Source organism: Rhinoderma darwinii, chromosome 2 (assembly GCF_050947455.1).
Source record: "Rhinoderma darwinii isolate aRhiDar2 chromosome 2, aRhiDar2.hap1, whole genome shotgun sequence".
NCBI lineage: Eukaryota > Metazoa > Chordata > Amphibia > Anura > Rhinodermatidae > Rhinoderma > Rhinoderma darwinii.
The window spans coordinates 101,645,361-101,665,095 of NC_134688.1; the positions used below are offsets into that span (position 1 = coordinate 101,645,361).

Here is a 19,735-nt window from a genome sequence, read left to right on the forward strand (position 1 = left end):
CCCAGAGGCAGCCAATCGGTGCAGGGTGTCGGATCCCCACCAATCATATACTGATGACCTATCCGGTGGATAGGTCATCAGTTGTCTGGTAGTGGACAACCCCTTTAAGCTGAATGGAAGATATATAAATCTACATGGATTGAGCTGCCCTTCCGCCATAGACTCTGCTTTTATGGTAGGTGTCAATTATAAAGGAGTCCACAATACTGCACCAAAAGGGGCATGTAAATAAAAGGACAAGCTGAAATCACAAAATGTAACTCGTCTGAATGATTGACAGAAATATATTATAAATGCAGGACAAGTCACACATTACGCTGACCTTCACCTCACTGGCTTCCACCGCGTCCTGTTCTTTATCCTTCGCTGCTACTTCAGTCACATTTTCTGCCAAGTGAGAGACAGAGCTGATTATACATCATGTTCAGTCACATTCATACTCCAGAGAGGTGTCACTTTATGTCAGGCACACATAAAGCAGGGAGACATTTCATGGGGTGAACCAATATAAAAGAACATGCAGCCCATTGTTTCAGTAGATTTCAGTGGGAACAAGTGACATGAGAGTATAGCTAAGGGGGGAAGACGGGAGGGAAGGGGCTCATTTCTGCTACTACAAAAACTGAGGACTATGAAAACAGAAGTTTTTATTCTATAAGAGTCAGAAAAAAACACCAACCCATGCACACACTATCCAAGTTTATCTTCTATTCTTGATTCAATATAAATTCATAGTTGCCAAATATGGTTCCCACTTTATAAGGATCACTTCCTGGGAATTTGTGGTTTGTTTTTTTCTATAGTCATTCTCACCACCATTTATGCCCTAGGACTATAAGGGTGCAGTCACACACGGCAGATTTTGTTGCAGAAATTTCTACGACAGAAAATCAGTTTGATTCATGTGAATGTGGTTGTTTCTGCAGCAGGTGAATGGATTTCTGCAAGTTCCATTCAGATGACAGAAAGAAATGGTCTGCAACAAAATCTGCCGCGTGTGACTGTACCCTAATAGTTTTAGAAGTTATACACTATTTGCAAAAACGATGACGGATTGTTAATCGACCAAAATTCAGTCCACAAATGCAGACTTGGTGGCTGTTGCATTGCGGTAGTTCTGTGCTGTGTTTATTTATGTCCATACAAATGCTTCTATGGACAAGGAGCTAACATGGAAATCTATTTACAAATGCACAACCTTACACAACACTTTATGGATCAGCTAAATATATAGAATATGTGATGCTTCAAAATGTGAGCTCAGGTACCAAATTTCACATAAAAGTTAAGTATAAAGCGGAATAGGTTTTGGTAGTAATTGGTTAAATGGGCACTGTCATTTCAACAAACTTTGCATAAATGCAAAGTACAGGCGATTATAAGAAATGTTGTAATATATCTTATCAGAGTAACAAGCCTCTTTATTCTCTTATCTGGCTGTTTTCCTGCTTCCCCATCACAACTGACTTTCACTCTAAAAATTCAGCTCTATCCGTCTCAAGTTGGACTGCAGCTCACATGTTTCAGATTACACATGTCTATGGAAGCCTATGGAGAGGGGAGGGGGAAGATTGAGCAGGAAGGGCAGGAGATAAGAGCAGAACGACAGGCATAGAAACTTTACTTCCCTATATATGCCCTGCAGGATCCTGGGGCTGTTTCTGGGCGAGGGAGAAGGTTATGGAGCATATTCTCCTCTTCTTACTGTGTCTAGTGTATGGCTGCCAGTCTCCACCCCCCCCACCCCCCCCCCCCCAGCTCAGAGAGAAATACAAACTACAGATATAGAACGCGCAAATTGCAAAATTAAAGTCATATAATGGCCAGAAATAGTGCTACTCCTCATGTACACACATGACAGCTTATTCTGAAAAGTCAAAGGGTAACTGTTATTTCATTTTATTTTAACCCCTTAATGACCAGCGTATTTTAGACCTTAATGACCAAGCTATTTTTTACGCTTTTCCATCGTCGCATTCCAAGAGCTATAACTTTTTTTATTTTGCGTCGACATAGCTCTATAAGGTCTTGTTTTTTGTGGGACAAGTTGTATTTTTTTAATAGCACCATTTTGAGGTACATATTATTTATTGATTAACTTTTATTAACTTTTTTTGGGGGGGGGGGGGCGAAAAAAATGTGACATTTCACCACTCTTTTTTGCGTCCCAAATCTACGCCGTTTACCGTGTGGTATAAATAACACAATAACTTTATTCAGCGGGTTCTTACGATTGCAACGATACCAAATTTGTATAGTTTTTGTATGTTTTACTACTTTTACACAGTAAAAACGCTTTATTTTCAAAATTATTTGTTTTTGTGTCTCCATATTTGAAGAAACGTAACGTTTTTATTTTTTCGCCAATGCAGTTGTATGAGGGCTTTTTTTTGCGGGAAGACTTGTAGTTTTTATTGGTACCATTTTGGAGTAGATGTGACTTTTTGATCACTTTTTAATCACATTTTATTAAAGTCAAGATTCACAGAAAACAGCAATTTTTTACGGCGTTCACCGTGCGGGTTAAGTAATGTAATAGCTTTATAGTCGGGGTCGTTACGGACGCGGCGATACCAAATATGGGTAACTTTTTTTACCTTATTTTGGTTTTTTAATAGTAAAGCATTTTGTAAGGGGAAAAAGTGGGGTTTTGATTTTTTTTCACATTTTTTTAAATTAACTTTATTAAACTTTTTTTTTACTTTTTTACAAGTCCCACTAGAGGACTTTAATATGCGATCATCCGATCGCTATTATAATACACTGCAATACTTTTGTATTACAGTGTATTACTGCCTGTCCGTTTAACACGGACAGGCATCTGCTAGGTCATGTCTGCGGCATGATCTAGCAGGCATTCATTACAGGCAGACCTCGGGGCCTTTATTAGGCCCCCGGCTGCCATCGGAGACACAGACACTCGGCGATCTTATCGCCGGGTGTCAGTGGGATGAGAGGGAGCTTCCTCCCTCTCTCCAAAAACCACTCAGATGCGGTGCACGCTATTGAGCACCACATCTGAGGGGTTAAACGGGTGAGATCGATACTAATATCGATCTCACCTGGTCGAGCAGGGACGCCACCAGCTACATCTGGCAGCTGAGAGCAAGGAGATTTGACAGCTCCCTGCTCTGTTTACTTTATTCTGATGCAGTGCCGTAAAAAGTCTTATGCATCAGAATAAAGCCTGTTAGTGGCCGCCGTGAAAAGGCGTATTGGCGGTCACTAACGGGTTAATAATGTATAGGAGATGCGATTTCAAGAGTTGTGGTATGAACACCTTCGACAGGATTTCCTCGCTCGTCCCTTACTCATCAAAGCGTCTGGCAGGAAGAGCAGGGAGATAAGATCAGTTTGGCTGGTTATTAGGAATGGACTGAAACAGTCTGTTGTATAATTGTGTGAAATTGTGTGCGTCAGGTTTCAGGAGCAGGCAGCATGAAGTGTTCCCCGCACAGATCAGCAGTATTCAGTGTGTACGGTGTTGAATATGGAATTTCCCTAGCAACGGCCAGTAGCTGAGGATGGGGCAGCAGTTCAGGAACAGTTTTATAATAAAGAGGCTGAATTGGATAGTAAAGTATATTGCAATAGTTCTTAAAATCGCCGGACCTGTATTTTATTTTAAAAAAAGTTAGAAATGATAGTTACCCTTTAAATTTTTTTGTACCTAACAAGTTTTAATATTTAAATTAAAAAAAATAAAATAATGTAGAATGTACTGATGTGCGATAGTACTGGTAACTATACACTGGTAAAATTTATTGTAAAATTCTAGTTACTATGTACATTAATATTTGTGAGATTAACCCAAATTGCTTGCATGCTTTAGAAGACATTGGCATGCAGAGGGATGTGTGCCCGGGTACCTTGAGCCTGCATCTTAGCTAACTCTTCACTCAGCGTATCATAGGAATCCTCCAGCTGGCGTTTCTTCAGCTCCACGCTGTGCATGTATTCAGTTAGAGACCTGATCTTGGCCTCATGCTGCAAAAGAATGGAGAAAGCCAGGTCAGAAATTGTAAGGTAGAAATGAATGAAGCCCCCTGTGAATTTCTCAAGACTGAGATCTGAAAAACTATAGCATTATAACAAGGCCATTTTTAATTTTGCCCTTTTATTCATTACAAATTGTCAATAGACTTATTTATGAGGAAATAGGAAACATATGAAAACGTATGCAATACTGATGCAAAAAATGTCTAAATAACATAACTAACGCATAAATGAAGACGAGACAAACTGAGGCCTACCTGTGATATCAGCAGTTGGCAGGAGGACAGCTCTCGTCCCGTCACTTCCATCTTACGGTGACATTCAACCTGAAGGTTCTCCAGCTGGCGGCATCGTTTCACCACTGACTTGACCTCCGATTTGATCTTACTGATATAGAGACGTGCCACTGTAAACTCTTCCTCTATGGCCCCACTTATCTCTACAGGCTGTAAGGAAAACGTAAGACTTCACACTCAACGTATAGAAGAAAGGGAAACATGGACAGGAATGGGATTAGCGGAGTATAGATTTAATTCCCAGTGTCTTCTGATCATTGCTTTGTGTGTTAAGATGCTACTCACCAGTTTAAATTCTCCATTGCCGACAATGACACTGAATTCACTAAGATCTTTCATGAGGCCATTGAGAACTTCTGCAATTCTCTTACGTTGATGGGTGCTAAACTCCTGCAGGCGATGGATATCGTGTTCCAGAGAGAGTAGCGTTGCCTTAGCAGAGACCAAAAAAAAACAAAAAACAATCAATGATAAAAATTCACTGTTAGTTCGTACTCGAGGCCCTCTGCGGCAGTCAATATTAACAGTGTCCTCTCGGACTATTTTCCTATTCTGAATTGTACCCGTCAGGGCTGCCCCCTCTCCCCTCTTATTTTCATTATCATACTGGAACCTCTCCTTCGATGCATTCGTCAGAATGTTGATATTACAGGAGTTCAAGTTGGGGACAATACCCATAAAATTGCCGCTTATGCAGATGACCTTTTATTTTTTATTTTCTAACCGTTAATCTCACTTCCCAATCTTCTCGCCGAACTCTTCCGATACGCGACCCTATCAAATTACAAAATCAATTTGCAGAAATCGGAAGCCCTCAATATTTCTTTGCCACAGACAGTTCTTGTTTCCCTATCAGCTTCCTTCCCATTCCAGCGGTCCACGTCTACCTTACCATATCTGGGAGTTCACCTCACCCCACGTTTATTTATCTAGTATACGCTTACAAAGTAATTCAAGGCATGCTAAAAGTAAGGATATAGCAATGAATGCCCTTCCGCCACCTTGTGGTCAGAGCACAAAGCATACTTACAACTTTTTGGGACAGTTCCTCAGCAAGTATCTTGTTCTGCAAAGTTTTATCCTCCACTTCCTGGGATTTTTGGTCATAGTTTACTGCAAGTTCCTCTAGGGCCTGAAGAACTTCCTTCACTTCCTCCTTGGCGCAGTCATTCTCCATCTGTAAGCGGCTTAGTTCCATTTGCACTTTGTCATTGTCTCCCCGGGTGGATATTAAGAGCTGTAGATACAAAAGTCAAGTTATTTGTCCAGTCCTAAAGATTGGTAGTAAACTGTATAAAATGGGTATTGACCAAATACATAAAGAATGGCATAGCTGGTTATTACACTGTGCTATCAAATAAAAGACCATGTAGTTGTTTCACGTTTACGTATGTGAGGTGTAAAAAGACACAAAATACACCTCTTTTGTCTTTACCTTTGTATGGACCTACTGCCTCTGTATCAATTTCAAACTGTTTTCAAGATCTCTGGTGGCAGTCAATCTATAGGAACCTTCATTGTTTACTTCCTAGTCATGTGACGGTCATACAAGAGCACAACTCACTACAAGACACTGCTCTGATAACTCTCCTGTCCTATACCTGTGTGATCATCACATGACCAGAACAGATCTTTAATCACTCGAAGTACACAATCACCGTTTCTATTGCATGACTGCTTGCAGAGATCTTGAAAACAGTGAGAAATAGATACATAAAGTATTTTGGAAAATTGTATAACACTTTTATTATACAAAGAATAACCTTTTTATTTGCTGAAACCGGAATACATCTTCAAACATAAATACATTTACTGAAGGTTATCACAATAATACTATATTTATCTATGGGCCATCTCTCCCCTACGGAGCTCTGAATCCTCTGCATTCGCAGCTAAGTTATATGTAGGTTTCGAAGCTTACTGAAGTCAGATTTATACAAATCCCATTGAGGTCAGTGGTACCTGTATAAATCCTTTTTCACTCAACTCCCTCCAGCAGAAAGTTTTACATATAACTCTGCTGTGTCTGCAGGAGGAGAAGGGAATATAAAGTTCTGTATGGGAAATATAGAGACTCCTAGGAAAATATGGTACTACTGGGATACACGTTAAATCCCATATGGTACACTATATATACAGTACATGGATAAAGTAAATATTCAGTAGGTATTTCTACATATGGGAGGATTAGATCCATATTGTATTACATTTTAACAACCTTTATTGTATTCTTATTTTTATCTAATTTACTCTTGATAATGTTAATATGTTTTTCATTTAAAGGGGTTTTCCCACGAGGGACAATTATGATATATCCACAGGATATGTCAAACTGTCAGATAGATGCGGGTCCCACCTCTGGGACCCGCACCTATCTCTAGAACGGGGCCCCCTAAACCCCATTCTGGCTTTGTCTGCTATCACTGACTCCCGGCCACTTCCTGACTTTATGGTCGGGAGTTACGAAAACAGCACAGCCCGCTGAGCTATGCTGTTTCCGTAACTCTCATAGTAGTGAATAGCAGTTACAGGAGCAGCGTAGCATGCGAGCTACGCTGTTTCCGTAACTACCGTTCAGTTCTATGGGGCTTACGAAAACAGCGTATCTCAGCGGGCTGTGCTGTTTTCACCTTCATGGTCGGAAATCAGCCGACACACACAGAGGTAGAATGGGGTTTAGGGGCCCCATTCTAGAGATAGGTGCGGGTCCCAGAGGTGGGACCCGCATCTATTTGACATTTATGACAGATCCCGTGGATTTGTCATAAATGTCCCTTGTGGCAAAACCCCTTTAAGTACTATAAATCCTGTCTACAAATGGAAAGAAATAGAAATGACAACGCAGCCGTCGGTAAAATCTATTATGGTGACTAATGAGTTGCCTACATTATTATATACATTATTAGTTTCTGTGGTCAAGTCTTTATTTATTCATTGCTTACTATGTATATACGGCTTTCAGTATTTCATTTAGTTATTTACAGGATAAACATGTATTTCAATTTTATTACCTCTTCTTGATCCATCATTTGCTGCTTGAGTTTTTCTGCTAACTGACTTTGCTGGTTAATCTCATCATCCTATAAATATAAAGAACAGAGAACACTTCATTATTTGCACCCAATTATTATTTAGACGTAATATGTTTTTTTTACATAATGCTCCTAATAGTAGAGCACATACAGAGAAGAGGACAGGGTGAAAGCTGAGAAAAGTTTATCCAGTCACTTTATCCAGAACTTTGTCTTTGCACGCGGCTCACGAGACATAATTCAATATATTGATTGGCATGCTCCCTTGTATCCCCATTGGTACCCTATTATACCCTATTGTATAGATTAAAAATCTGGAGTACTTTATGTGCTCACACTATTGAAAATAAACACACTGGGGCAGATTTATTAATGTGTTTGTGCCTAGAATATGTCACAGCATGCGCCAAAATTTGGCACATTTCTGGCACATAGTGTCGCATTAAGTTTGAATTCAGTAGACAATTTTTATGTGTCCGGATAAGAGGGCGTGGCATAGCAAAAAGGGGTCATATTTAAATTGTGCCGAGATGCACCAAAATTCCGCCAAATATAAACTATATTTGTATCGTTTTTATTTGGCCTAAAGAGGCATAAGAAACAGGAAAGTGTCTAGCCTGTCGAGCAAGATGCGCCAAAATGTGATCAATTTGGCGCATCTTCTGACTGGCTGGTCTAATCTTAGACAGGAGTAGTAAATCTGCCCCATTATATTTTTACAAACCCCCCAGGACTTCTGTCACCAAAATGCCGTTTTTCTATGTCTTTGGAGTAATCATTATAGAATCATATGATGAATATATTCGGCTCTATGTGTCTTTGCGATTCTCTTCCAGTAACTTATGCTGCAGCTGGAATTAGTATTAAAATATTTTAGGTCAAATTATCTTAACAAAAAGGCTGTACATGAATATTCATTAGGGGTTCTTCCCTTGTTCAGTGCTTACAATACAGGATTTAGCTGCTGATTGGTCAATCATGTGACCTGATTGGTTGATCGTGCGACCTCACATACTTTGCTGGGGCTACACTAAATCTGATTGGTCAGATCTCTCACTGCAGCTCCACCCTTTAGACTCATTCAGACATAAACCAACTCTATAGACTCATTCATTTCAAAGTGAAAATTACTGGAAAATGTCACAAAGAGACACTAAAAAAGGTTTTAATTATGTAATTTACCTGAATTTCGACAAGGGAATATAGAATGAACTAATTCTAATTACACCCCAAAAATAAGTGACAGATACACTAGAAATAAGATGCAAAAAACAAAGATATTTTCTCTCGTAATGATTGATTATTCCATACCTTGTCATCTAGCTGTTTATACATCTTACGGATCTCCTCCTCATACTTTCTTCTCTCTTCTTCTGAGATCCTAATCACAATGGAGGAGTTGTTGTCATTAACCGGAGTCTCATCACAGGTTTCCTGGGTAATCTGTTCGCCATCACTCAGCTGCTCCGTCTCAGGAACATTCTCTCCTAAAGGTAAAGTTAAGGCTATTATTTTTTTGTATGCAATGTAATAACCACAGTACTAGAAACCTCATGACTATATACAACTAGGGTGAGTTATAAAAACGAGTGAAAACAACAATGCTGTTCACACTATATGGAAGATAAATGCAGCAACCTGTTGTACGTGTACCCTATAGGGAACACGTCATGTCTTTACGGGGTACTCGCACTGTCCTCGTGCTGTATATTTTTTTTATCATGTCATTTTTATTGAAAGCTTTTGGTACTGTTTATGTAAACAGAGAAACAAAGTAACAAACTTCCCACCACTACTCCAAACTTCTAAATCGTCTCATGCTTCGGGGGCAGCACAGTGTATGGTCATGGCCTTTTGGTAACGGTAATGTTTTTTATTTGAGCAGGGGGTAACATTGGGAATCACTGCTTTAGGCAACTTAGCCTTATTTTTCCAATGCTCTAGGTTTAATGCGTTTTCTTTGAAATGCTCAATGAACAGCTCTTACCATTCCTCCAGCGGGCTAGTTCAGCCTCCAGCTTCTGAATGTTTTCCTTCATTGTCTTGTTCTTCTCCTTTTCCTTCTCATACTTCTTCTTCCACTGCTCCGCTGTCAGCTCGAGATTGACTGATGCAGTGTTCTTGATGGTCTTGGCTCTACAGGCATGATGATGACATTTACAACGTTCATTGTGTATTCTACATTAATTTACAAGCAGATGACCTTATAAAACGGGAAAGGTCACGACAAGAACCCATATCCGCGCATATGAACATCATAGTAGCGGGTCGCTTGCTTGGGACCTACCTCTATGAGCCAGAATGGAGAGCCGCTATGTAAGAGTGACCGAGCTAGCCATACATTAAATGCTAGGCCGTTCATTTACATGGAAGGCATGCAATGCTACATGTTTTCTGCAGCAGAACTGTGTAGCCAGACAAACATTCCCCCCAGCAATAATGGCTAATTGTCGGAGAATAGAGAAGTCGGACCCGCGTTGATGAGCTGATCGTTTGCCGGCTGCTACTTATAAAGGGGTTGTGTCTTAGGGAGATTCTTACCGTTGGCCAAACATAAGAGTTGACTTGGTCTCTGCGTCATTATAGCTTGATGGAGAGCAGCAGATAAACATAGTTGTCCTGCAGTTTCCACCTAAAGAGTCTTGCAGGATTCGAGTCATCTTACTATCTCTGTAGGGGACGTAACCTTTCTATAACATAGAAAAGGATAGAATTAATATTTGTGAAGTTTTATATGGCAAAAGGAAACTGCATAGTGAAGAACATGCCAGCTATCACTTACTGATCCTTCTGCCAGAGAAGATATAACATTTCCCAGTGCCGACAAGGATTTATTTATGTTCTTGGCTTCATCTAGTACTGACCCTTCAGCTCCAGTTTTACTGACCTATAAGATTAGATGAGATAGCACCAAACAGATTACTGCATATGGGATGATAAAAAAAATCATAGGTTTATGTAAGATTCACAGTAGGATTCCAAGTTGTAGCACAAGAGAGAAATAAATAAATGACTTTGAATACAATGGGGGAGAAACTCCAAAGAATCCTATCTGCATAAGACGCCTTTGTGGAAATTTGATGAACCACTTTAGGAATCTTCTAATTTATAATCTTTGCATGGAATATACATGCAAATAATACTTTTCTTCCCATGACAATCAATATTTGACCCACTTTATTGAAAAATACTCCCAAATATGGAATCATTAGCACAATTCTCTTCATATGCTACAATACAGCATTATGCGCAGGTTTTGGGATATTTTAATTTTTTTAACTGTAATTTTTATTGAAAAAGTTTTCATTTATATGCAAAGAATAGAACACGTGAAAAATAAACATTTACATATTAACACCAAGCAAAAAATGCCAACTAACGCAATATTATAAAAGGATAACCAGTGAATAAGACAATTTTAATACAAACCACAATGTCGCATTCTTGTTATACACTATGTAAAGATTGTCATAAGGATCAAAAATATCAGTTCTGATCCATATTTAACTTAAACAAAAATTTCTGATGAGCCCCCATGATCACTATTACAGTAATGAGTAAACTGTGAATGAAAGGGATTCTCTATTATAGGGTAGAACGGTTTCCTGATCCCGATCCTAGCAAAGTATTACAATGCAAAACTCAGAATGACATCCAGATAATAAGAGATTTATGAAAACAACAAATGTCCATAAACAGTGAACCACACTTTGCAACGTGTTATTTCCAAATGATAATATTGGGTTAAGTGTAAAAACCAGAGAGGGAACCTCAGACCCAAGGCAAGAGCTGCTTATATTGATATCTCTGCCTCCTCCTCCTCCTCCTCCTCAAAACGATATCTGAAGGCAGCTCTAAGAAGTATGGTATTTTTACAAATACTATCTATCTATCTATCAGACACTTTTCTCTTCCTTATACCACTTCTTATTTGGCTTATTTTACGCCAGAATTTTGTGCCAATTTTTTGGCGCACACTGATGCATTTTAAGTCATGTCCCTTACCCAGTGGCGGATTATCATTAGGGCGAACCCCCTCATGCCCAGTGGCGTCGCTAGCACCGGAGGGAGCCCCAGTGCCAGGACTGCACCTGTCAGGCGAGGGGAGCTTCGCTGCTACTTCGCAGCCGTGGTCTCAGCTGCTTTAGAAGCTCCCCCTCCAGCCCCCCTTCCCTGCTCTACACACCTCTCCTGCTGCTAGCTGTCGGGACATGGGGGTGGGGAGACTGTCGGTGGGCTCTGTGTCTTGCTGTGAGCAGGAGAAGAGCTGCAGTGAAGACTCACAAATCTCCTACATAAAAGGTAAGTGCATGTGTGATTACAATGTGTTTAATGTGCATATTCATGTGTGTTTTTAATGTGCATATTCATGTGTGTTTTTAATGTGCATATTCATGTGTGTTTAATGTGCATAGTCATGTGTGTTTAATGTGCATATTCATGTGTGTTTTGCGTATAATGTGCATATTCGTGTGTACTTTGCGTATAATGTGCATATTCGTGTGTACTTTGTGTATAATGTGCATACTCGTGTGTACTTTGCGTATAATGTGCATACTCGTGTGTACTTTGCGTATAATGTGCATACTCGTGTGTACTTTGCGTATAATGTGCATACTCGTGTGTACTTTGCGTATAATTTGCATACTCGTGTGTACTTTAAGTATAATGTGCATACTCGTGTGTACTTTGCGTATAATGTGCATACTCGTGTGTACTTTGCGTATAATGTGCATACTCATGTGTACTTTGCGTATAATGTGCATACTCGTGTGTACTTTGCGTATAATTTGCATACTCGTGTGTACTTTAAGTATAATGTGCATACTCGTGTGTACTTTGCGTATAATGTGCATACTCGTGTGTACTTTGTGTATAATGTGCATACTCGTGTGTACTTTGTGTATAATGTGCATACTCGTGTGTAATTTGTGTATAATGTGCATACTTTGTGTATAACGTGCATACTTTGTGTACTTTGTGTATAATGTGCATACTTTGTGTGCTTTGTGTATAATGTGCATACTTTGTGTATAATGTGCATACTTTGTGTATAATGTGCGTACTTTGTGTACTTTGTGCATAATGTGCGTACTTTGTGTATAATGTGCGTACTTTGTGCATAATGTGCGTACTTTGTGCATAATGTGCGTACTTTGTGCATAATGTGCGTACTTTGCGTACTGTGCGTACTTTGTGTGTCTGTGATAGAGATAGAGTGTATATATACATATGTATAGTGTGTGTATGTATATATATATATATATATATATATAATATATTATATATATTTCAGCAGAAATTCCGCTACAGAAAAAAATCATCATTTCCTGCATTTTTGCTGCAGAAAATGGTGCGTATTTTGCTGCGTTTTTCTCAATGTTGGGGGATGGTGACGTCTCCTCTGAAAAAATGCAGCGATTCAGTCACTTTCCGCAGCAGGAATTGACATGCTGCAGCACGAGAAATACGCACCGTAGGACAAAATGTCTTGTCGGAAATTTTACGCAGCGTCTGGATGAGATTTGGTAAATCTCACTCACTTTGCCACTACTGTATTCTGCGTATTTTCCAGACAGAAAATACTCAGCAATTCCGTTAAGTGTGGACAAGCCCTAATACAGTAGCAGCAGAGTAGATTAGATGTGAACAATTCCCATCACACGCTGCGTAAATGATAAGCGGGAAATAAAAAGCTCAGAAATTGACCTGCGGTGTGTTTTTTTTATTCCGCAGCATGTCAATTGTATTTGCGTAAACGCTGCTCATTTGTTTCGGGTTTTCCCCATTTAATTCAATGGGGAGGTAAAACCTGCAACAGATAACAGATGTTATGTAAAAACGCAATTTAGAAAAAATAAAAATCTTATACTTGCCCAGAATTCTGTTTCTTCGTCCGGGCCGGCCTCCTGGGATGACGTTTCACCCCATGTGACCGCTGCAGCCAATCACAGGCTGCAGCAGTCATATGGGATAAAATGTCATCCCAGGGCTGCAGCGACGATGTGTAGCACTATATACAAGGGGGGGGGGAGCGCTGTGTGGCACTATATACAAGGGGGGGGAGCGCTGTGTGGTGCTATCTATAGGGGGCTGTGTGATGCTATCTATAGGGGGCTGTGTGACGCTCTCTACAGGGGTGTGTGTGTGGCGCTCTATCTACAGGGGTGTGTGTGTGTGTGGCTTTATCTACAGCGGGGTGTGTGTGGCTATATCTACAGGGGTGTGTGTGTGGCGCTCTATCTACAGGGGTGTGTGTGTGGCGCTCTATCTACAGGGGTGTGTGTGTGTGTGTGTGTGTGTGTGTGGCGCTCTATCTACAGGGGTGTGTGTGTGTGTGTGCGGCGCTCTATCTACAGGGGTGTGTGTGTGTGTGGCGCTGTCTACATGGGGGGTTGGCACTGTGTCCCTGCACAGTGTGATACTGTCAGTATGTAGGGACACATCCCTGTGAAAGGGGAATCATAACACCCATTTGTTAATGCTTGTGCAAAAAGGTAGTGTTAGCAATAGTTAAGGCGTGGCAGGGTGGCGGTGGAGAAGGGGGGCCCAAGTGTGGGTAACAGCCCAGGGCCCATGGTCTTCTTAATCCGCCACTGCCCTTACCTTACTGGTTAGCCATGCCCCTTTCAGGAACACTTTAAGACATTTTCTAGTGAGGTGCAAACATCAATATTGCATTAAACTGTGCCAATATGTACCAAAATTTGGCAGATTTTTTTGGACACTTTGGAAACCCAGACACAGTAGTAATCTGCCCCATACTATCTTTATACCCTATACTAAAAATGTGAGCACTTTATGTCCTCTCACTCTTTATGAACATTTATCATTAGTATAGAATAGTATACGATACAGCGTCCTGTGTAAACCTAGCCTAATAAATCCTATTACTTCTTCATCTGATACAACAGACTTTAATGAAGACTCATTGCTGGGTATCGTAATGGGAATAGTAAAAAAGTTAAAAATCGACTGAAACAAGGGAAATCGTGGAGTCATGGAAATTATGAGCAGTATGTAAAAAATTAAAAAGATCCCATTCCTGCAAGTCATTTCAGAAATGTATTATACAAACTGTCTACTGTTCATTGCCCTAACATCAGTGTTCTGCAATCCCAGGCAATACACACAGACTGCAGAAATCAATAGGTCTTGTTCCGTCTGAGTTCACATTGATTTTAGCGTATTCCATGGGCTATAATTTCTGGCTATTCCAATGATTGTGCAGAACTGTCAGTAATGTCTTTCTATATAAAGATGCATGTATAAATAAGACTATTGCCCATATTACGCCAGCTAAGTAAAGGAGACAGTTGAAAAGATGAGTGCCAAATTTCTTAAAAGCTGCTCTTCTCTTAATAAATATGCCACAATTTCAATTCCCTGACAGGTGGAAAATGAAATAGATTTGTGTTCAAATTTGCCCCATTTTTACGTTATTTTCTGGGAGAATACGCTCACTTTTCTTGTCACTTTTCAATTTTTTCAAGTAATGAGAAAAGTCGTGAATGTTCTTATAAACTTATCGCACATCAACTTTTGCTGGCGTAAACTGCTTTGCAAATGTGGACCTATGAGTATCACACATACAACAATACTATCAAAGCAAAACTCTGCATTAAAGGGAGATCTTACAAACTGGACAAAATTAGTTATACTACAGGTGTCCTATCCTTAAAATAAACCATACCTGTGTGATGGGTGTGGGTCAGACCCATGGCGGTCCCTTCACTTCAGTACAAATAATAGGGATGTTCTTGTTCATGCAGCTGTGTCTGGTACTGCCGCTTTGCCACAGTTTTATTTGCAGGAAGAAAAAATTGGTGGACCATAAACGGCCGCTGCTGGTAATAAAGTTAGAAGCAGTTCCAGTGTTTTGAAATACAAAAATAAATAATTTATTGCAAAAGACTACGCGTTTCAATGCTGAACCAGCGTCTTCATCAGGCCAGATGAAGACGCTGGTTCAGCGTTGAAACGCGTAGTCTTTTTCAATAAATTATTTATTTTTGCTTTCTTCTTCTGCCACAGTTTTCACACCTGAGTAGAATGTAGCTGAGCTGCAGTATCTAACACACCTGGGAACACCTCACTATGTCAGGTACTGCAGTGAAGGGGCTGCGGCTCTCCAGCAGACCTTTGTTCTGCTGCTTGGAGCCCCTTTTATCACACATTAATAACCAGTTGGTTGAAATGACATAAAAGTTAAAAACTTGAGGGAGGATCCCAAATATGCTTGGAAACGGATGAACAACGCGATTAATGGCAATCCCTGAAAAAGATCCCAAGAGAATCTTCACTGAATTGTTACTGATATCATTTTCCCAAAATGACAAACTAGTCAGGGCATGGTCGTGATTCTGACCTTCTCACTGCCAGCCAAGTCCACTAGATACAGCTTTCCACTCAGCTTCAGTTCCGTCTCCACATTCTCCTGCTTGATATTGATGAGGAAGATGCTATGACTACGGGAACTGTGCTCATTCATGTCTGAAAAAGACAATATATAACAGTAATAAAACATAAAAAAACAATAAAGCACAAGGGTTAATTAAGACCTATATATGGTTAATAACTTAATTGGGTTGAGAATTCTAACTTTGAAGCAATCCAAAAGAAAAATAAATCATGCTCTGTGCATATACATTCACAACAAATATTGCATACCCAACATTACGCCCTGATCTTCATATAACAATTGCTAAGGCTCCATGCACACGAACGTGCTTTTGCGGCTGCAATTCCCCCGAAAATCAACGGGAGAATTGCGGCCCATTCATTTCTATGGGGCCATGCACACGACCGTAGTTTTTACGGTCCGTGCATGGCCCAGGAGCCCGCACCGCAGAAAGAACGGACCTGTCTTATTACGGCCGTCTTCTGCGGTCCGGGCTCATTGAAAATAATGGCCGCGGCTATGTGCATTGCCCGCGATTTGCGGGCGGCTCGCGGCTGAAAGTCCACAGCCGGCCGACCCAAAAATCACGGCCGTGCACATGGCTACGGTCGTGTGCATGAGGCCTAAGTCTTGCAAAATGTGCACTAGTGCAAGATTATAGGACATAGCAATGTAATAGATTCTGTAAATAATAATAGGTAAAGATTAGGATTTGAAGGCTCTGTAAACTCCCTACTCTTGATACAAAATGTCTGACTGTTCTCTCTCAAATGGCGCACATAATAGTTATAGATTTGTCTATTCTAGATGTGGTGGCCCCAGTTTGCAGAAAGCAAATAATAAGGAAGATAAATATTTGGTATGTTCTAGTATCATGCACATGGATACAACAAGCAAGCTCCCTCCCTGGTGCTTCAAGCAATAAAAATGAATAGCATCAGATCACTTATGTCAGGCCTTACTTGTGACAGCGACATGGCGGTTAGACTTTCCTTCATCAATCACATCTAGGATCTCCTCCGGACTGGACACAAAGCGCTCAGTACAGCCCTGCCAGGAGAAGAAGAATGGATTAAATACTCATTTGCTTTAGGAGGACAAAAACATCAAGTGCTTCAATAGTTGTAATGGTGTAGTTAACCCCTTAATGACCAGCCTATTTTAAACCTTAATGACCAAGCCATTTTTTACGTTTTTCCATCGTCTCATTCAAAGAGCTATAATTTTTTTATTTTTGCATCGATATAGCTGTATAAGGTCTTGTTGTTTGCGGGACAAGTTGTAATTTTTAATAGCACCATTTTGGGGTACATAGAATTTATTGGTTAACTTTTATTAACTTTTTTTGGGGGGGAATAGAAAAAAACCTGCAATTTCACCACAGTTTTTTGCGTCCTAAATTTACGCCGTTTACCTTGTGGTATGAATAACACAATAACACAATAACAAAAACAGCAATTTTTGCATGTTTTTTATATTATTTTTTACGACGTTCACCGTGCGGGTTAAATGATGTAATACATTTATAGTCGGGGTCGTTACGGACGCTGCGATACCAAATGTGTGTAACTTTTTTACTTTATTTTATTTTTTAATAATAAAGCACTTTGTAAGGGGGAAAAATTGGTTTTTAATTTTTTTTTCTTCACTTTTTATTAAACTTTTTTTTTACTTTTATACTAGTCCCACTAGGGGACTCACTATGCGACTCGGATCGCATTTATAATACACTGCAGTACTTCTGTATTGCAGCGTATTACTGCCTGTTCGTGTAAAATAGACAGGCATCTGCTAGGTCATGCCTCCGGCATGATCTAACAGGCATTCACTACAGGCAGACCTGGGGGCCTTTATTAGGCCCCCGGCTGCCATCGGAGACACATGCTTGGCGATCTTATCGCCGGGTGTCAGTGGGATGAGAGGGAGCTCCCTCCCGCTCTCCAAAACCACTCAGATTCGGCGCTCGCTATTGAGCGCCGCATCTGAGGGGTTAAACGGGTGAGATCGATACTAATATCGATCTCACCCATTAGAGCAGTGATGCCCTCAGCTACATCTGGTAGCTGAGAGCAGGGACATTTAACGGCTCCCTGCTCTGTTTATTTATTTTCCGATGCAGCGCCGTAAAAAGGCGATTGCATCAGAATGAAGCCTGTTAGTGGCCGCCGTAAAAACACTACGGGGCGGTCACTAACGGGTTAAAGGGATAGGTCATCCACAGGATAGGTCATCAGTATATGGTTAATGGGTTGTGAACCCTTGCACAACGGAGACAAATGGAAAACATTTGCACAGGAACGTCACCATTAAAATCAATGGTGATCTATGGTTTATGTTTGTTTCAGTCAGGGTTCCATTCTGACGGAAAGCTCAGACGGAACGCCAGAACGAAGCCCTGACGCAGATGTGATTGAAGCTTTACTTTCATTAGTAGATGCACAGTAGGTCTATAGAATAGAAATAATGTGTTTGTGCACTCTTTTTTTTTTATTATTTATTTTTCTTCAAACTTTCCTAGATTTAGCCATATTGGACACACATTTTTTTTTTTGTATTGTCTGTATAGACTGTGCAGCAGGGTGTGTGCCCTTTACAATAACTGCAAAGACTGGGAGGTTATGGTCAGAGAAATGTCAATAGACTAACACAGTCTCCAATAAGTGATGCAGTACACCCCTTCCCACGGCGGCCAGGGAATGGCAGAGGAGAAGCATACAAAGCTTTATCTGTGTGTATAATGTTGCTATCCTGCCTTATGTTGACCTCAAGCAGTAGCTCTCTGCTGATTGTGTCCCAGTCTATATAGCAAAGCTGGCAAGTGAGCAGCAGCAAACAGGAAATGACATTCATTAGTGCACCCTTTGAACAGAGTTAATACTGCTTCAAATCTTCAACCCCAAAAAAGATAATGTGAAGTTATAGTCAAGCCTGATGAAATTATAGTATTCATTTAGGAAATAGCAGAGGCTTTACTCAGTGACCCAACAATTATCCTCAATAAAATCATTTCACATACTTCGAATACAATCACAAATTGTCCCTTACAGGCATTTCACTGCTCTTTGTGAAGGGCATAAACTGAACCCTGGAACAGCGTGAATATTATTCAATTCAAAGAACGATTCTGAGAAATGATACAAAGTATTTTGAATTGTATTTCAGCCTCAGGAAAACAGCATGAGATCAATAGTTTGTGGCTTTCAGCAAAAACCCTCTGAATCGCTGTACCTGCCCTCATAACACTGCAAAAGAGATTGGATTTTCTTCTTCTTCTTCTTCCAGTAATAGGCATTTGGCACATTAGCACTCAGTACGATCTATCTCCACCCGCTGTATACATAATGGAGTGACTGCTTCCTGTCATATTCACATTATTTATGTATAATGATATATAGTTCTATTACACTACCGAGACAGAAAAGATTATTCCAAATGCTTTTATTTTGGGAAATACAAAGCTAAATTAAACATAATTGTTTTATTTTTTAATGAAAAAGACGACCAAAAGCACAAATGTTCAGCAGCCGGTAGACCAAAGTACATCTGAAGCCCATCGCACCACTATGAGACGGTGCAGAGGGCAAAGGTTCAGAAAATGATTGGCTATAATTGTATATTGATTAGTACTGGAGAGACGATGGCGGAAAATATATAAATAACCTTTGCAGATACCAGCGAGCTCCAGTGCCAGATAATCCAACGAGACTGCAAACTGTTTTGATGGATAGTAAAGAAATATTCGGCACACAAGGTGATGATTTTAGCAAATCTTTCGGTTTTATTTTATCAATAGTTGATGCCAGAGGTTTTAGTGCGACATTTCGGTCATATATTAGACCTTCATCAGGCACTTGTACCTCCTGTTGTCTGGTTTATCCAGTCGTTGGCGCTGCGTACTTTAGTAGCGGTTCACCGCTTTGTTTTGGCGATTTTTCTACACGGCAAAGGGAGAGAACAGCAGCCTGAACCAATGATGGGAGTGACAACCCCTATTGGTCTCATTTTGAGGT

The 19,735-nt window shown here is 40.2% G+C and overlaps 1 protein-coding gene across 8 annotated transcripts in view; it reads right to left on the reverse strand.

Moving 5' to 3' along the window:
- The window catches only part of KIF5A (kinesin family member 5A), a 133,987-nt gene that overhangs the window by 47,671 nt on the left and 66,581 nt on the right, over nucleotides 1-19,735 (reverse strand). For 6 of the 8 annotated variants that reach the window (XM_075851981.1, XM_075851979.1, XM_075851985.1 and 3 more), the window contains exons 7-18: nucleotides 16,688-16,775; nucleotides 15,693-15,817; nucleotides 10,107-10,211; nucleotides 9,866-10,014; nucleotides 9,312-9,460; nucleotides 8,636-8,811; nucleotides 7,304-7,372; nucleotides 5,323-5,529; nucleotides 4,578-4,724; nucleotides 4,254-4,442; nucleotides 3,870-3,987; nucleotides 323-387 (exon numbers count right to left, since the gene is read on the reverse strand). In XM_075851981.1, the coding sequence (XP_075708096.1) occupies nucleotides 323-387; nucleotides 3,870-3,987; nucleotides 4,254-4,442; nucleotides 4,578-4,724; nucleotides 5,323-5,529; nucleotides 7,304-7,372; nucleotides 8,636-8,811; nucleotides 9,312-9,460; nucleotides 9,866-10,014; nucleotides 10,107-10,211; nucleotides 15,693-15,817; nucleotides 16,688-16,775 (1,587 nt within the window). The remainder of the gene's footprint in view (nucleotides 1-322; nucleotides 388-3,869; nucleotides 3,988-4,253; nucleotides 4,443-4,577; nucleotides 4,725-5,322; nucleotides 5,530-7,303; nucleotides 7,373-8,635; nucleotides 8,812-9,311; nucleotides 9,461-9,865; nucleotides 10,015-10,106; nucleotides 10,212-15,692; nucleotides 15,818-16,687; nucleotides 16,776-19,735) is intronic. The other 2 variants (XM_075851983.1, XM_075851982.1) reach the window with 1 other exon arrangement.